This window comes from Mytilus galloprovincialis, chromosome 2 (assembly GCF_965363235.1).
Source record: "Mytilus galloprovincialis chromosome 2, xbMytGall1.hap1.1, whole genome shotgun sequence".
NCBI lineage: Eukaryota > Metazoa > Mollusca > Bivalvia > Mytilida > Mytilidae > Mytilus > Mytilus galloprovincialis.
In genome coordinates this window covers 20,209,873-20,230,325 of record NC_134839.1, presented here as the reverse complement: position 1 = coordinate 20,230,325, position 20,453 = coordinate 20,209,873, and the positions used below count along the sequence as shown (strand labels likewise).

The 20,453-nt window shown below is 33.1% G+C and overlaps 1 protein-coding gene across 2 annotated transcripts; it reads left to right on the top strand.

Annotated features, from left to right (window-relative positions):
• Nucleotides 1-4,137: 4,137 nt before the first annotated feature.
• LOC143063074 (steroid 17-alpha-hydroxylase/17,20 lyase-like) lies at nt 4,138-18,346 on the top strand. 2 transcript variants are annotated; one of them, XM_076235005.1, is made up of 10 exons: nt 4,139-4,326; nt 5,318-5,395; nt 6,872-6,970; nt 8,217-8,310; nt 9,151-9,306; nt 10,646-10,857; nt 13,012-13,140; nt 15,024-15,128; nt 15,990-16,124; nt 17,914-18,346. In XM_076235005.1, the coding sequence occupies exons 1-10, from the start codon at nt 4,182-4,184 to the stop codon at nt 18,258-18,260; spliced, it is 1,500 nt and encodes a 499-aa protein (XP_076091120.1). In that variant the 5' UTR covers nt 4,139-4,181; the 3' UTR covers nt 18,261-18,346. The 2 variants fall into 2 exon arrangements, with proteins under 2 accessions (XP_076091121.1, XP_076091120.1); XM_076235006.1 differs by lacking the exon at nt 9,151-9,306 and having other exon boundaries at nt 4,138-4,326.
• Nucleotides 18,347-20,453: the final 2,107 nt, after the last annotated feature.

The window sequence follows — 20,453 nt, the reverse complement described above, 5'->3', positions numbered from 1 at the left end:
CAATTTTGGCCCAATAGTACTAAAGCTTCTATCTGAAAAAGTTTTCTTTTTGTTATATGGGACTGCATAACAACCAATAGATGACTCTGACGACCTTAATGAACGTTTCGACACTTGAGGATTTAACAAATTGATCAAATATGACGGTGCATTACAGTTGAACATATATGTTAAGATTTTGAATGTAATTATGGCTTTGATCGGAAGCCAGTGTAAGTCAAACAATGCCTGCTTGGCACTATCATACTTAGAACGGTTTAACACAAGTTTGGCACACATATTCTGTATACGTTGCAATTTATATAAATCAGTTTGTGAAATTCCAAAAAGTATAACATTGCAATAATCTAAATGTGATATAACCAAAGATAAGACCAAAGTTTCAGTTGCTTCTTTCGATAGATAGGATCTTATGCACTTTATTTTGTAGTAGTTCATCATTGCTGTTTTACATTTTTTAGTAATATGGTCTTTGAAGTTTAGTCGCATCCAGAAAAGCTCCTAAGTACCGTATATTTGTTTTTGATTTTGTAACATCTACACAAATGATTATTTCTTTTGTCTAACATTTAGAGAGTTGGTGTCGACTGCCAAAGAGAATAAACTCTGTTTTCGCATTGTTCATTTTTTGTTTGTTACTGTTCATCCAGGTGTTTATATGAACAGCGCAGTCCTGTAAGTCACGAATTGCATCCATCTCATTCGTTAATGTTGGCATGAAACGTTTATTAGCAGTATGGTCGGCGTCAAATCCGTACACAGTAATAGATGGTTGAATAATGTCGAATAGAGTTCCGGCGTAGACTAAATAAAGCCAGGGACCTAAGCAACTTCCCTGTGGTACGCTACACTTAAGTTGTCGCTCTGATGATGTTGTAGAGCTGACATTTACACGACAGCTTCGAGGTCTCAAATATTAATCGATCCATTTAAGTGCGGTTCCATATACACCGTACTGATATTCGAGTACTTTTATCAAAATACTATGATCAACAGTATCGAATGCTGCACTTAAATCAACGGCGATCATAGCGGTGACTTCTTGATGCTCCATCTCATCGAGTATGTCATTAACGAGTCGTAGAAGGGCCGATTCGCACGAATGGAATTGACGATACGCAGATTGGTTTGTAGGAAGGAGATCATGATCTTTCACGTGTTCATTCAGTCTATATAGCGCACATTTTTCAATAAATTTAGACAGGAAAGACAAGTTGCTTACTGGTCTATAATTTGAGTAAATTAGTTCAAGACCAGCCTTTTTCAGCAGAGGCCTGACTACCGCTTGCTCCCATCTTAATGGGAAGACGCATTGATTAAGAGACAAGTTAACTAACTTTGTAATAACAGGCAACAATTCACTAAGGAACGATTTAAGTACTTTCGTAGGCAAAATGTCAAGTTCGCATGATTTACATTGCAATTTATTTATGATGGTCTTAACTTCGTCTTCTGAAAGATTTTTAAATGATGTAAATAATGGAACGTCTTTGAACAATGGTTTGTAATTGTCAAAGTCTCTCAGAGAATCACGAATTGTTTTTATTTTATTCATGAAGAAGTCTGCAAATTTATCGGGAAGTTCGTTTTCGTTTTCAACGGCTGGCATCGGATTTTCCGCCTTACTGCCTGTTAAGTCTTTTACGAATTTATATAGCTTTTTAGAATCACCTTTAAAAGAAAGTACTTTTTGACTAAGAATGGAATGTTTCTCATTTCTAAGTTCATGGTGATATTTGTTCATGGATGATTTATAAATTTCGTATTCACATGGTTTTCGGTGTTTACGCCAGAGTCTTTCCGATTTCCGCATGAGTCGTTTCAAAGACATGATCGTTTCGTTAAACCAGGGCTTGGGTGCTCTACATATTTGTGTCTTTTCCTGCATTGGTGCATGAATATTAAGCAAAGATTCGATAGTGTTCTCAAATTCTCCAACAAAGGTTTCAACGTTATCGTTATCTAATGACAATTTTTGGAGATCTTCTGTGAAATTTTGTTTGTTCATATTTTTGAAGTTTCGAAATGAAATGGATTTACTGACAATGTTCTCTTTTTGTACCCTCGTTGTCACTTTAACTGCGCAGTGGTCAGACAAAAACGGACCTGCTTCACACGAAACGAGATCGACTCCATTCGTGAATTCCGTGATAACCAATTCTAGACTACGGCCGTGAATATGCGTTGGAAAGTCTACATGTTGTATTAATCCGAGTGCATCAAGAGAGTTATTGAATTCCGAAATCGCGTTACTGTTTTCCTCGATGTGCAAGTTAAAATCACCCATGATTATGAGATTTGAATACTTAGGTACTATATCTTCTAGAAACTGAAAGAATTCGTTCACAAATTGATTTGGTGTCGCTAAGGATGGTGGTCTGTAAATACCAATGCAATTTATTGTTATAGATTTAAATACTAGTTGCCATATTCCATACTCAAAACACGATTTTGTGCCGGAAAACAGTTTACGCATTTTAATACTGCTTCGACATGATAGGGCAACCTATTTTGATTAAGATCTGATGTTTCGAATTGATATTGCTTTTCATCGGAATACCAGGTTTCTGTTAAAATTGAAAAGTCAACATTTTGTTCACGTAGCATTTGCCCGACGAGGACGTCTTTTTTTACTAGCGATCGGCAATTGACAGTCAAGCAGATGACATTTTCTGCGAAATTGTTTAGTATATTGCATCGTTTGGGATATATCAAGTTAGATGGATTAACACCAATTTGTTTTTTAGATATTCAATGAGTTTTATTTTTCTTTTTGCCTGAGCGTGATCTTCTATAATTTAATATTTCCAAACCTTTTAATCTTTCTAATACGTCACTGTCTGGTTTAATAAACCGTCTAGGGACTGAGCGATAGTTCATCAGTTCACTTGTACTTGTATTGTACTTGCGGGTTATCCATGATTACACGTACTGAGTAGGTATTCACTAGGTTGATAAACAATCCTTTGTTAAAGTTTGATAGTCTAATGCAAACTATTGCAAATAAAATTCCAAAAATTAAGTTCGTATTCATGATTGATGCATAATTTTGAATATTCACAACAAAAGTCAAATATATCCAAGCACTATGTATCACTTAATTTTCAATATATCGAGAGAGAACAATCATGGCCAGTTAAGCAGCCGAACACTTGGCGCACCATATACACATATACTATACTCGCTTGTGTAAGTTTAAATTCTAAATGATAAATTGTATATTGTAGATTTTCTTCGTAAAATCTGCATATTAACAAAAACTTAACAGTGGATTTATTAAAAACATTTTTAGTTCTTATTTCTACTTGTTCGGTAAATATCTGTTGATTTCACCAGCAGGGACTTGCACACCGATATATTCAATATAGTGTATTCACTGTTTAGGCATTCATATGACTCCACAACTGTTAATATTATATGCAAAAAATACAGCATCATTTAAATGCTGATCATTATGTGATGAGTATTAAACATGTTAAAGCACCAAATGATTTATTTCAATACATCGACACTAGTACTATAATATCTTTGATCATCTTTGCAGACGCTTATACTGATCTCTGAGATGCCGATATTACTCTGACGTCCGACGGCTGTTTTGCCAGAAAAGATTGGGCCGTGGGTCCCTTCTCCAAGCTTTGTCTGGCAAAACAGCTGTTGGACGTCAGAATAATCGTGGACTAGCAGACGCGATGTCATAAAAAGCAAGCAACTTAAAGAGTTCAATGATTGCATTGATATAATGGGTTATACTTGGTATCGTTTGCCTAATTGTCTTATAAAATACTCTTCATTATTCTATGTATAATGAAAACTGGAATTTATTTCTATTTCTTTTGCCCCCTCCCCTCCCCAGAAATATGTCCGGTAATTACTGGTTATAAATAGTAAACTATGGCTATCTTTTTAGTTCCGGTAGAAATTTTTAATACAAACCAAAGATCTTGATTTATTCGCCCAGTTTTGGAAGCAGTTTTTTTAACAACAAAAATTACGTTTCAGACAAAACGGACACGAAAAACACTCAATAACATTTGCTCTACGTGAAGTAAAGGTAAAAAAAATATATAATCAATGGCACATTTAAACACTCAACTCCTATATTTAGATTATAAATATAGTACGTGTGTATATCTATGTCAGTTCAAGGCTAATCCTACAAATAAATATCCTGCAGAAATATGTCTTCAATTTTATCAGCGTTAAATGTTCAGACAGTACTTCTAGGAATAGTAGTGATACTTTTTGTGTATAAAGTCCGTCAAAAATGGAAGTATAAGCTACCACCGGGACCATTTGCCTGGCCATTCATTGGGAACTATGAAGGTACACATAATAAGTAAAAATAATTATAAACAACATCAAAGGTTGGTCGCATATCAGGTTGAAACTAACAATGCTAAAATTTACAATGTTCTGTTCCGATCAAAATGTTTGAAAGTACATATGTACGTATTAGATCAACATAAAACATAATGAACTATTCATAAATAAGAATTAACCAAAAATAAGTAGTAGTTTAGGCCAAGCTTAATTGTTTTATGCAAATTGTGGGTAAATTAATATCTTCAAAATTCGTAAAATTGATGTGTGCATGGTCGTTGACTTTTCAATGTGCCACTTTTATCTGCTAGGATAAAACATCTGCTTGTTCAAAATATAAATGTATCCTTTAATTAGAAGGATTTGAAAAATATATCATGCTCTGACATCATGTTGAATGTTATAAGGTATTACCTTTTAACTAAAGCTTGAAAAACGAGAATAATGGAAAGTTGAAAGTTGGTGTCCGACATTCATTCACTTTTTGAATTTTTTTAGAACCATCTTATATTATACAATTCAAAACGTAAGATGTAAGATTTACTTGACATCTTTCGGACAGACAGAAATATGTTTAGATGTGCAGGATGTATAAATACGTAGCCACGTCCAATATAAATGGAGAACTGAATCCGTTACCATGTGCAACTCTTTTTGGGATTCGTTCATGTATGTGTTCTGTTACAAGACCACAAAAAGTAATACCATACGCATATCCAAAGTTATCCTGTTTAGAAGTAGTAGTGTCTTGCTATCAAACCGTTTCATCTTGGTCTCTGTAATTTCACAAAAAAAAAATCAATGTGTTAGTCAACTATAGCAAATTTAAAGATTGCATCTCTTTTTTCAAGAAAAATGTGGGTAAAAAACTATATTTGATCATTCATTATGTACGTGTCTATCTTCTTGAATCTAAATTAAGAACAAAACCTGAATTGTTTGCTACATTTGTCCTGGTTTAATTGTTTAATAATTTATTTTCTTTATCTTTCAGTTATTAAAGCAAAGTTTCTACACGAAATATTTGCAAAGTATGTGAAGACTTATGGACCTGTATTTACCGTTCATTTAGGTAATGCTTTATCTCTCAAATTCACACCTATAAATAGTCAGTTAATGTACACCAATATCATAACTTGGCGTCGAGTTAAAGTTAAACGGGATTCCAAAGATCCTGAAGTTTTAAACAAATCGTGTTCTCAATACCGAGTTTTTCAATGTTCTCATTATAAGTTACTCGCGTTATTTGTTTCAGTCTAAAAAAATACATCTTTTTATCATCTTGCTGCAGTTATGGTCAAATATTTCAGATTTAGCATCAGACATCTTTTTCTTTAAGCTTGAGTCACAAATTATATTATTTTGATTGTTCCTTAAAAAAAAAAAAAAAAAAAAAATCAGTGATAAAATTACTAATTTTTCATTTGTTTCCCTGAGAATATAGCTGTTTTTTTTTATGCAACCTTGTATATTTGTATTTTGTTTTTCTTGCTGTAAATCAGTTTGGCTGTTAGTGTTGCAGACGGTAAAAGATTATATTTGGTCTGTGATGGAACCTCATTATAACGCGTGTCCTGAAATTGTTGAAAATGCATCGTATAAGATATTTTTCTTTTTTACAAAGTTTGTTAATAGTGAGTTGGTAGGATTGGAAATGAGACAAATGCCACCCAATTTCAAATTAGTTCTCTTGAACTGAACTTTAATGTGCGTATTGTTATTCGTTTACTTTTCTACATTGGTTAGAGGTATAGGGGGAAGGGGGGGGGGATCTTACAAACATGTTTAACCCCGCCGCATTTTTGCGCCTGTCCCAAGTCAGGAGCCTCTGGCCTTTGTTAGTCTTGTATTATTTTAATTTTAGTTTCTTGTGTACAATTTGGAAATTAGTATGGCGTTCATTATCACCGAACTAGTATATATTTGTTTAGGCTGAAGGACGCCTCCGGGTGCGGGAATTTCTCGCTACATTGAAGACCTGTTGGTGACCTTCTGCTGCTGTTTTTTTTTTCTATGGTCGGGTTGTTGTCTCTTTGGCACATTCCCCATTTCCATTCTCAATTTTAATAAACATTTATAGGCAACCGTACAGCCTTCAAAAATGAGAAAAGCCTATACCGGATAGTCAGCTATACACAGTACTCGAAATAACAAATATAAAACAATGCAATTGAGAAAACTAAAGGCATGAGTCAGAGTATAACAAAACTATTTACAAACAACAAATTTGACCGACAAGAACCAACAAAAGCAACTTAGATACAGGCAGGCATATATAGAATGTGGGGGTTAAACATGTTTGAAGCTGCCAACCCTCACCCAAACAATGTTGCAACGACACAAAACAAGAAAAATAAACGAAAAACAAGTATAACAAAAAGCAATAAATGACAACAACTCAATCACATGTTCCTGATCTGAGAAATACGCATATAACGATTTAATGTGGCGAAATGTTTATTTCATATCACATTCGTTTATGAATATACCGCTTTCCCCTTTACAACTTTCATTATTTTGAAATAGATTTTTTTTCTTTTTTATATAGGACCGGTCCAGATGGTTATCTTAAATGATATTGAGTCGGTAACAGAGGCGTTGGTGAAAAGAAAAGCTGAGTTTGCTAACAGACCTAATCTACCATCACGTGCGTTGAAATGCATTTTTATTTTATAGTTTTAAACAAATATGACGTTTTAGAAGTCTCTCTTTTCAATTTTTCATTCAACCATTGTTTAACCACCTGTAAAAAGTCAGATCGGAAAAAATTTCAGTTGAATGATTAACGACGATTATATATCATGCAATATATTTGATATTTAGCCAAAGTTGGTGTGAACTCCCTCGCCAAAACTCTGTCGATCTTGTTCCTCTAATTTTTTATGAAGGAGAGCAGCGAACTCGCACAAAGATTGCTGATTTGGGTGTCGACTGCTTTAATAACCTCGTCACAAACATTATATATATATTCTCAAACTACAACGAACAATTTAAATTATTGTTAAATTACAGTATAACACAGTGTTGACTACGTTTAATGAGGTTAACGCACTTGTATTAAATTCGACCGGTAATAAATGTCAACATTAGAAATAAAAAGTTAACCTTTAAAGGGGCACTAGCTGTCAAGTTCATGATCACCGATTTGACTCAAATTCTCATATTTGATTTATTGACATGTAATACATTTATCGAAAAAATAAAATGTCTAATAAAAACAATTTACAGGGCATTGGCTCGATAATATGTTGCTTCGTTTCGTGTGTATTTTAGTCTTGACGCCATCTTATTATTTATCGAGTTAACCTCCTACGTCTTCCGATGGTCAAATAGACGATATAAACATAAATAGAAAGCGAACTTGTGCAATTAGATTTTTCCGGGTTCTCAATTTCATATTATAGATTATAAATATATGCTGATCATCGTTTTTACCTGTATAATAATGATGTTTTGTGGATCTAATCAGTCGACTAAATGATTTACTTTTGTTTCACTTTCAGTGTTGACAATCTTTTACTTTAAATAACCAAACACGCATATTCATGCGTTATCAATCTCTAGCTGAGTGGTTAAATTTATGTTCATATGATTACGAATTTAATATGATCGAATTATTCAGTTGCAAGTGAATAATTCATCATCAATGTCTCTTGGCTTAATTCGACAAAATTTAACTCTACTTGCTGCTAAATGCGAATTATTATTTCACTACTAGTATTTCACTTCCATTAATGTTTGAACTAAAATAAATTATACTTTAGATTTATTATATATCTCGTAGCTATTGCGCCTTTAAATACCACGTGTTTCAGTCTACAAGTCAAAATAATGAGTATTCTTATCATGAAACATGCATTATAAACACAATAATTTTTCAAAACTTTTCACAGTCGACAAGTTATCGAATGGCAGAAAGAACATTGTTTTTGCAAATTATACACCAGCATGGAAATTACACAGGAAAATTGCAGGAAAAGCTTTGAGGTAATGAAGTAAACAACTGCAAAGATATTTCAGTGAAAAGTCTTTTAAGTTCTTAAAGAGTTTTTTTACTAGTTACTGAAATAGAAAATATTCCATTGATAAACCAAGGTTTGTTGTATCCATTTCAGCCTTCTATAACACCTGGTGTATAATTTGGTGATTGAAAATTGCTATTGCAGGGATCTGAAACGAAATTGGATAAAAAAAATAAAATGTCATTTGATTAAACAAAATTTCAGTAAGAATAGCAGATAATATTTAGTCAATGTGTGTCTCGATTTCTAGACATCATATACCTAAAAACAGGAACTATTTCGAATAGGTAACGATGCACGTGTGTAATTAGACTTTGATTGCAGATACTTCTTTTATCAGCATTGTCTTCCTTTCTTTATACTCGATGAAAAGGTAAATAAACTCATCATAGATACCAGGATTGGAATTTTATATTTGAGTCAGACGCTCATTTCGTCTACAAAAGACTCGTCAAGGACACTCGAATAAAAAAAGTAAAAAAGGCCAAATAAAAATGAAGAGCATTTTGGACCGAAAATTCCTAAATGTTTTGCCAAAAACAGCTAAGTTTGTCTATTCCTGAGGTAGAAAAGTTTTAGTTTTTTAAAAAATTCAAAGTTCTGTAATCAGTTAATTTATGAAAATGACCATATCATTGATAACTCATGTCAACACAGAAGTGTTGACTACTGGACTGGTGATACACTCGGGGAATACAAAATCCAAACGATAATTCAATACACATTCGACGATATTTTTTTCCATTGTTATGGCTTTCATTTTAATCCAGATCAATGTTGTATTAAAAATATATTTTTTTTAAAGACAGTATTTGGCAGGTAAACACTTAGAAGAAGTTCTTCACAACTCAATGCATAAATGTCTACCCCTGATGGCTGAAGAAAAAGAGGAATTTGATCCAGAACCTATTATTGACTTGATGGTGTTTCATATGCTAAATAGTGTCTGCTTCGGAAAAAGGTTTGGATAAAGCGTGGCGTATTTAAGTGGAACACTCAAGATTAAATATTTTTTTTAGAATTAATTATTTATTTAAAGTACTAATTGGTTAATCTCCCTGGCCAACAAGAATAAGTACTAGTCATGTGGGCGAATTAATTTGAAATTTTCGTCACTTTAACTCTAATGCCATTCCAACGTCCTACGCTTAAATGACTTTGCAGACAGTTTTAAATCCAGAAGGAACGCTTAAAACATGTAAATGCACAAAGTTGAAAGGAAAACAATACGAGTTTAATTATGCTTTACATGGTGTTCGTTAGGTTAAAACATTTGATGTGATAACTCGTTCCTGGATATATATTAAAACTGTTTTCAAAATAATATTGTGTCTAGAAAACACCAGTTCCCTTAGATAATCTTCGAGTACCCTTCGATCGGTACTTTTTTATTCTTTTGGTTGTTAAAAAAGTCATCAGTAGTATACCGCTGTTCGAAAGTCATAAATGCTTCATTCCGATCTGATGAGTAAAACCATATTCATTTGATTTTTGCAAGCCGTATAAAAGGTGTGCTGATGAAAACGCCCTCATCCCCTAAACGAAAAAGAAAACAACCCGTCAACTTTGTTAGGATTGTTATAATTTTTATATGTGAAGCTTTGACGGTCTTTTTCGATATTTAATTTTGACGATAAATAATGATTTCGAACTCCGAATTTAAAATTTGTATAAGATTTCAATTTCGATACATCCTAGTTCAACTTAAGGAAAGGTAATATTTAACTTTAAATTCGATGTCAAATGATCCTTTTAGGTTGCACTTTGTAAATTCAGCTGTTTCTCAAACCACGACTCTTTTGGGGAGATTTAGAATATTCATAGAAAATTGATTTTGTTTACAAACTGGTTCCCAGTTCTGATCCGTAGGTGGCAAATCATAGAGACATAACTTTGGAAAGTTACCAGAAAATATACCTGTGAATATTGTTTATAATGAAATCTATGGTAACCCTACAGTCGAGGTAGTGATAGTTAAGAAATTTAGTGTTAGTTTAAACTCTTAGAAGTTCGGGGCATATAAACGTTGGAAATATGCCGCACAGCCCTATATTTTGACCTTTGAAAAAAAAAGTAGTGCATATGAACTTTCCATTCTAGGATATGATTTTTTTCAAAACTTCATAGTAAAAGTGGTACAGTTTTAGCCGTAAAGGGAGTTCCTATAGAAAAATGCATTGTCAATATTTACAGAAATGCAACCTATAGGCATTTGCTCTTGTAGCGCATGCAAAGGAAGACATCTGTATATATGTTTATACACATGGATGTTTAAATTTTGAAAATAAATATCATTTCAGTACCGAGTTAGATGACCCGGAGTTTCAAGACTTTATAAAAAAAGACAAGAAATTTACTGAATTAATCGGAAAGGGTTTTGTGGAAGACATGTTTCCTATTATGTATAAAATCTGGACTACACAAAAATACAGAAAAATCACGGAAATATCTGACGAAATCGCAGAGCGTTATAGGAAGAAACTTGAAGAGCACAAGAAATCGTTTGATCGAGGTAAGTTTTGGAGAAAAGATGGTACTATTAATTGAACCAAATCGGAAAAAGTTTGGATTGTTAATGATAGGAACATCATGATCAATATAACCCTGTGGCATTTTTCAGAATAATTTCTGAACTTGTAGTTCTAGTATTGTTCTCATCCAGGTCTGATTTATAAGCATTAATTTAACTATGTGTACATGCCGGTTGATGTTTATTTGACTTTGACCTCATTAATTTAATTGGTAGTTATGTCAATTTCTCTGAGTCAAATAGTATACGGTGGCGGATCCAAAGTGGGATTGGGTTCATGTTTAAATATGCTTCAGTAATTCCCTTTACCCTTGTATATATATAATCAGAAGTCCCCAACTAGTCTACATAGGTGGATCTAGGGGGTGCTGGTGGGCCCGGTCCCTTTCATGGGGAAATTTGATTGCAGATTATATATGGAATCACTGAAGCATGACTGGAACGCCCCCCTCTTTTAGGTTAGAGAATAACGGGCAAGAGGGGGTTAATTTTTTGAAGATTAAAGAATAAAGGGGTGAAAATTAAATGTTTACAGAATAACAGACCCATCTATACCCTCATACAAAGTCTTGTCAAAAGCTGCCGAATTTTAATCATGTGAAGGAAATTGACTACATATATCTTTATTTACATCTTGGTCTAGTCAATATTTCAAAGTATGTGTGATGATGGTAAATAGTACTCCCAGACATATATTGATGGTGTACATACTAAGTATTTTCTCTTTGTACCAGTCGTTCAAGCTGAAGTTTAAGTAAAAGATATGTGTTAAGGATCATTAACACATATAACATGTATAATAAAAATAATTTTGTTATGGTGTATGAATATTATAATAGTAAAAATATTTGAGAAACTATATGTTTTTTTAACTCCTGAATTGTTGTTAAACAGCTATCACGGATTTATAAATATGTATCGTTAGAAGTTACCGTGTGTGCTATTAGGAATATTTCACATAGTTTTATAGTAATATTTGATAAAACTTTTTAAATAATTCTGATTCCCTTTTTGTAACTTATTTTTAATATTAAGTTGACGGGGAAACGAAACAAAAACACAATACACATATCACAGAAACAATGACCGTACCAGCTTTGTTTCGTATGTTATTTGTTACAGGGAGATAAGCGTTATAAGTGGAGCAAATGGCAGGATCATAACAAAATAAAGGGATTTCACACCTGTAAAATTGCTGAATTAGCATGACTTCTGAAGGTTGGACTCTCTATATCTTTTCTAACTAAATCAACAACTTCCATAATCTTAATTCTTGGCATTCTGTATCGCTCTATCAGCTCTATATCTGCCATATAGTTTATTGGGTTGTTCCGATCACGGAAAATACGCGGCCTCCTCTCTTTCCTCTCTTCTTGCTCTAGTAAAGCCATGAACGCAGCCATAGTTGCTAAAAAATGACACGTTTTATTGCCCGTTTTATTAAATTATCCGATTTACGACTGCTTAAACCCAGTCGGGAATTTGCGACCAAAATTCTCGTAAGTCGTAAATCGTAAATATTTGTGAAACGGTCGCATATCGTTAAGATGGTCGTACGACCTTTTTCACGATTTACGACCTTTTGTGAAACGGTGTCCAGATGTATTGATGATGTTCCTACCATTAACAATACCTCAAATTTGACATAAGCGGTCCAGTACAAGGATATATGACAAACGAGACGATTTTAAATTTCCCACACCTTTATAGCAATATTACAATTTAACCTGCATATGGGATATAAATATACTTATACATCCCGTTATTGTGCTATGGTAATTTTTTTTATACCGTCTTTCGTTTTGCTAATGTGCACTGTCGCCGGCACCCGGTTTCTAACATTTTTTGCCTGGTGTGTCTGTGAATCATGATTAACCGACTTTACTTTGGCAAAGCGAGACGAGTCTTCGCATGGTTCGCACCTGAATTTCCCATCGTAGTTTAATGGACCTATTGTTTAAACGGAGCTGCACACCTTTGATATTTTATTGTTTTTTTGTATTTCTAGCATATGGGCTTGGAACAATGGGTATTCTGAAGCATTTATTATGTGCTTTGAACCACGCTTTAAACGTTTCATTTTCTGTTTATCTTTTACGTCATATTTCAAATCAAATCTAACTGGATTATTTGTAGATTACATTCGAGATTTTACTGACGCACTAATTTTAGCAAGACAAGAAGCTGAAGACGAGGAAGACAAAGAAGTTCTATCAGAGTTAACGGACTTACATCTCGTAAATACCATATCAGATATATTTGGTGGTAGGTTTATAATTGAAAAAAAACATCTTTTTTCTTGTTTTAATTGGAGGCAATAGTGTTTTGCAGATGTTTTAAATTTAGACAACAATATTTCACATATGCTTTAGATCTAAGCAAAAATATTTCACTGTTAGTATAGGTCTTATAGTTTTGAAACTATGAATAATGCCTCTTTCAAAGACTTGGATTCTGACTGACTGCTCGATAAAGACCGAAAGCAAGGATTGATATTATGGTAAATGAAAAAGATTACAAAATCATTCGAATGAAGCGAAACTGGATGTACTAGGTCATATTGAGTTGATCAATATATGTAAGACATGGGTACTAGGGTTAGGAAAAGGATGTACAAATAAGTAATTTTCATAAAGTGAAACTCCAATGGTATATTAAAAGAGGGACGAAAGATACCAGAGGGACAGTCAAACTCATAAATCGGAAATAAACTGACAAAGCCATGGCTCAAAATAAAAAATGACAAACAGACAAACAATAGTAAACATGACACAACATAGAAAACTAAAGAATAAGCAAATTAGCCTCAAACAAAATCATGGTAAAAAAAATAAGAACCACCAAGAATGTAGTCAATACTGCATGAATGAGGATTTAAATTGTGTGTCATTATGTTATGATAGTTAAAATAGGGTTCAAGTCCCTTAGCTAAAATAAAAATGGTAAACTCAAAATGACGGTTTAATGTGGTCCATCGCACATGATGGCAAACAACCATAACAAGTATGATTTTTTTTTTTGACAAATGGTCTCCGAAGAGTTGTACTCACAATGTCACACAATTACAATGCTTAAAATATGGTCAATCGTATGTCTTATAAGGGTAAAATATGGGCAACTATACATTATGGCAAACAATGATAAAAATAATAAGAGCCTTTTGACAAAGCGTCTCGGAGTTATTGAGTTCAAAATGTGTTAATATTAGAAAGCATAAAAAAAATTAGAAAAAAATCACACATCCCGTAGAAATGAGCTAATAAAAATACTATATGATCAACTTCACATAAATCAAACAACTGAACCATGTATTCAAGCTTTCTATAAAAGTCTCAGATGAGTCGCGTTTTATATTACTGAAAAAGGCATAGTCCCAGGACTCGCATACAATTGGTTGGATATAAAACAAAAAGGTATTAAAAGGTCAATTACCTATAATAAGTTATCAAAGGTTCTATGATTATAATTAAATACGCCAGACGCGCGTTTCGTCTATATAAGACTCATCAGTGACGATCATATCAAAATAGTTAGTAAGCCAAACAAGTATGAAGTTGACGAGCATTGAGGACCCAAAATTCCAAAAAGTAAGGGTAAACTAAATATAAGAACACTCTCAACACGCTTAAGAAGTCAATACTTCGAAAACTCTTCGCAGTCCCATTACTCGCCTAAAAAGAAGTAGTTTCCATCAAAATGGCGGTATATTAACTCCTGTAAAAATTGTTAAATCAAACTGACAATATATCATGGTAAAAATAATACCAAGACATAATCCTGCCAAGTATAAAAGCTGTATGTCTACAGTATGAATGTGATAAAGCCACTTGAATCTCACTAATAACAAACAAGTGAACTCAGATTCTATAAGTGTGTAAGCAGTCTTTTGTATTATATTTTACGCTTATATTTTTATACAATGATTACGTCACTGAATAGTCTTTTGTAGACGACGAAATTTAATCCTGGGATCTATGATGAATTTATTTGCATTATTGGTACAATATTCTGTCTTGCCTATACTAGTAGTACCAATCATTTGAGAAAAAGGATATTACAAGAGCGTATGCGCCAGAGAATATTTTTAAATGTATGAAATGATGGCACCAAAAGTATACTTATATAACTCTTTCATATTTATTTCAAAGCTGGTATTGATACTTCAAGAGTCACTATGTATTTTGCTGTACATTATATGGCTGGGTTACCTGAGATACAAGCCAAAGTTCATGAGGAGATAGACAGAGTAGTTGGTTAGTATTTTTGCTGGAATCACGCCTTACACTATTACTAGATATGCTAAAGATAAACTAACTGGTCGGGATTTTTTTAATTAGAAACTGAAATCAGTTCCTTGATCTTTTGCTGTGTTCTACTTCTAATAGTAACGTCGTAGACATTCCCGTCGTATTTTTCTCAAGTCAATATATTTGTTAATAAGCTTCCTGTAAGCATAACATAACATGTGAGACATTTTCACTTTCATCTCTCATCAACTTCCTATTTAACTAAAACGTTTATATGCTTACACATAATGGCTATTTGGGAATTTTTCTCAAGAACTATTAATCAGAAATTCCTTGAAGTTAGTTGGATTTCTCCTGTGAGAATTCTTTACTGTTTGGCTGAAGGAACAGGAAGCGTCTTTCTAGAAAATTGTTAAATTTTGCCGATAGCACAAAATGGCCTCCTGAAATAGAAAAAAATGGTTTTTGAAATAAAAAGAATCTAGCTATTTGCACGGAAATCAATGGCAAACGAAAATTGAAACTTCGTAGTTTCACACAGAATACATTATTGCTGTTCCCTTTAAGTCAGTTTGTTTTTGTGCTCTAAAACGTTTATATGTTTTAGGTTTAACAAGCCAAAGAGTTAATTTATAAAACGTGTTGTGCACGAAGAAATTGATTTAATACGTCTTTTATCTACCACATGGTCTGCAGCTGCTGCTGGATGACTATCATACCTTCATTGTTCTATTTGCTAATTAGGCATCTCTATATCCTCAAAGTTAAAAGTTCAGTGCACGTTACTTTTTTTTTACTCTTTCTGATTCTGAGATCATTAACACATTTTTAATGCTAAAATGTAACAGTACCGTCTTTGTAAAATAGGCAAAAACAGATTACCAGGAGTGAAAGACAGAGAAAATCTAAGTTACACAGAAGCTACGTTACATGAAGTCATGAGACTTGGACTTGCTGTTCCAGTTGGAGTACCACACTCAACGCTATGTGACACAACAGTCGGTAGGTTAAGATTGTTTGTGACATAAGTGGGAAAACACAGCTACCTCGACATTCAATTCATTTAATGAAAACTTTGATCTTTTTCTTGGAACTTCCATTTTGATGGACAAAAATAACTAGGATATATGACAGACGCTAAGATTTCAGTTTCCTTATGTCAACATCTCATTCCAAGTTGATACGATTAACAGAGCTTCGTCGAGATGAAAGTGTCATTTTACACCACTTACATATATTGAATATGTCATTTTATTTCAATCTGTATTTATAACGTTTCAGGGTTGATTTTGCCATTTGATTAGGGACTTTCTGTTTTGAATATTCCTCGAAGTTTAGTATTTTTGTGATTTTACTTTTTACACTGTCTACTGATTTTTTTGTTTCGATTTGCTTGACTATTTACCATGTCTACTTGCCTTAAAAGAAGAAATTTGTATTTGCTGTCCACGTGGTTTATTTGATTACGTATATGTGACAAAACTACATTGGTGGGAATTAATAAGGACTTATAAACCATCAACACTTGAATCGACTCAGAAACCGTAATTAAATATCAAATGTAATTGGTGCTGGTCCTGGCCATTTGAATAAAAGAACAGAGTTCCAATGTCCACCCGGTTAGTACATATTTTATCTATCCAAGGTACACATGACAATTCTTTTTTTTTTTTCATTTTACAACTAAGGTTTACGTCATCTTTCAAAATTTCATAAAGATCACGCAAGAAACGCTAATTAGGCAATATTCAATATAATTTTCTTTTTGAAAGTTATTAAATGGTACTGATTTTAAAACTCGTCCGAGACATTTTTAATGATTTAAATTTCGTAAAGTTCTGGCAAGAGTTGTACTAATAAAAACGCTATCAGTGCAGTTCTCCATACAATTTATATTACAAAGAGGCATAAATCTTTTAACAATTATTGATCGGCACTGATTTTCGAACTTGTAGAAGACATAGCTAATATATAAATATGATATGATTTATAAGTTTCGAACAGCGGTATACTACTGACTGTTGCCAGTATTTATAAGTTTCGAACAGCGGTATACTACTGACTGTTGCCAGTATTTATAAGTTCCATAAAAGTCTGGCAAGAATGGAATACATGAGAGCGCTAACAATGCGTTTCTCCATCAAATAAATGTTTTCCAAGGGGCATGATTTTTTTAAATGATTAATAGGCACTGATTTTCGAACTGGTTCAAGACATTAGTAATATAAACCTATGATGTCAGTTTCATTAAAATCTGGCAAGAAATGTACGCTAACAATTCGATTTACCCAAACATAATGTTTCCAAGGGTCATTACCTTTTAAAAGAAATAATTGACTGGCATTGATTTTCAAACTTATCGAAGACTTAGTTGATTTAAAACTATGACACGAAAAAATAAAGACGCTCAGACAAACGCCCGTTATATGCGGCATTTCCCCTGCAACACATTGCGCGGGACATGAAAATCATCTTTTTGTATAGTAATTACAAGACACGGAAATATTGATCAGCGAATAGCAAATAGTTTGTAAATAAAAGTGAGTCCAAAATTCATATGCATCAATTGGATTTCTCAAATGTTGCCTATTAAATGTTGTTTTATACCAACAACAAGTGAATGACGACGACATAACTATTCAAATTTCATTATTAATAAATATATTTTAGGTGTGGTGTATTTTTTTTATATAAGAAATGTTACTATGATTAAGGTCCTCTATAGAAATAAAAAACAAGATGAAATTTTACCATGCTTTACATTTTTTACATTTGTTTATGTTTATACTAGGGGGATATGATGTTCCAGAGAACACAATGGTTATGATCAACCACTGGGCTTTACACCATGACCCAAATTATTGGAAAGATGTTCATAAATTTGATCCAACAAGATTCCTTAATGAAGAAGGCAAACTTTCCATGAAGCCAGAAAGCTGGTTACCATTCTCTGCAGGAAGGCGTGTCTGTTTAGGCGAAAGTGTTGCTAAACCAGAGCTTCACCTAATGTTTGCCTCAATAATGCAACGTTTTAAAATATCACTGCCTGAAGGTACTTCTCGAGAAATACTGATTGGTGGAGGTGGTGCTGTTACACAGCCGGCTCCTTTCAAAATCATTGTTAAAGAACGAAAATAAGGATAAATGGACAATTCTTAAAATTTGACATTTTTGTAAAATGTTAATCATATTTTTATATTAAATACTTGTATAGCATTAAGAAATCTTTGTTTTTCAACATTACATTGTACAATTTTGTTATTAATAAAACACAAATATCGGGAAGTTTTGGGTATATGCTAATAAGACTGCGTCTCAAATAACACATATAACCAAAATCCATCGGTCTAATAATTTTTCTACTGTCACCTTTGATTTGTGCATTTTATTCGCATTTAATTCGAATCAAACAAGGCATTGCAAAAACGGTAATAATTTCTATAGATAAACGTCAGAACTTTACATGGAATTACAGCGACATTTGCATGTAAGGTCATATAGAGAAGAAATTGTTTTATCGATCTATTCAAGGTAAAGGTCAGATCCTGAAACAAATTGAAACTCCAAAAGAAAACGGTTTCTGAATTAAATTATCTCAGATTCTGACATTTAATTCAGGCTGAACGTGCAATTATGCTTTGAGAGATGTTCAATTAAGCAGCCACGTCTGGTCGAAATAGGAACACTAATCTTTTGCGTAGTGTTGGGAGAGTGCTTTGATCCCTGCACGTGAAATAGTTGACTAATTGATGCACGACTGTATTTATTGGTCCCTGTCGAACATGCCCCCGTTTTCATTTGAAAAAATAAAATTACAAAAATACTGAACTCCGAGGAAATTTCAAAACGTAAAGTCCATAATCAAAAGGAAAAATCAAAAGCTAAAACACATCAGACGAATGAATAACATCTGTTATATTACTGATTTGGTGCAGGTACTTTGATATGTAGGAAATGGTACTTTATTTGGCCTTTTTAACCTTTTTGGATTCGAGCGTCAATGATGAGTCTTTTGAAGATTCAATTCTGGTATCTATGATGAGTTTATTTAAACCTGGTTGTAAAGCTAGGAAAATCTTGCATTTATTTGTACCGTATTCCTGTAATGTAATGTTGTCATTTTTAGCGGTATTTTTAACATTGCCATGTAAGCTGGAGGTTTGGCTAGCCATAAAACCAGGTTAACCCACCATTTTTTCTTAAAATGTACTGTACCTAAATAAACAAACGACATATAGGAAACGCTCATTAGCAAAAACGACAGACAAGAATAAAAACGTTTACTATACATGTATAACAATAACACAACGACGGAACGTAAAAGTACCGAGCCACGTGCAATGGATATATCCAAAATTAGAATTCAAATCTATAACTTTCAAAGGCAAATAAACGAACACTATAACACGTAATTAAGATGATAAACATAGACAAGCTGCCATTATTACTACAAAGCTAGGTGGCTACCAACTAAACTTGTCAATATGCAACCATGATCGTAGTGTTTTGTAAATTTAGACAAAAGACTAACTAGGATAGAAGATTCGACACATAACATTTGAAAAGGCGATGGAAGCGCTTTCAAAAACAGTAAGAAATCTAATCATGAGCGTAAGGTAAAATCAAGTTGAAAATTTGGAATGCTGAAATCAAACATACGCTTAAGCAGAATACAGGATTATATAAGAAATGCAAATACGCAATTAGACCAAATCAGTCCGAACATACCTGTTTATCCGAAAAAAGGAACTTCTAGAAAGCTGTTTAGATCAAAATTAAAAACAGACGAAAACAGATGTTAATATACAAAAAAGGCCAGGATCATAAAATGAGACTATTCATCCATTATTAAGAAACAAAAAAAAAAACTAGAAGAGCTTTATCAAAGAGTTACATGTATCAAATAAGATGTACGAAAACGAGGAGGCAGTTCACCCAATACTTGTGTGATTTGACTACCATAAAATTTCGATTTGATCAAACTCCAATAGGGACAATTTCAAGATCCAAATGCATCAAAACTCGTAAAGCAACTATTACTGAAAAATCTGAAAATATTTTTGGTCTGTCAGTTGACACATATTATTTGCAGGCGAAGACTTCACTGATTATCTACTTACTTTCGTTAGTAAAATATTACATTAAAATTATTGTCGCCTACTAAAACAAAGTAAGACAGTGGTACTGCTTACATATGTTTTAAAAGCATCGAAAACATTAATTAGACAAGTATGACTGAAGAAACAACCACCAATACAGGAGGATTTGCATTGAAATATCCTCTTTAAATCAGCAATTATACTTGTAGAAGTTTATATAGAAGCAGCGGTC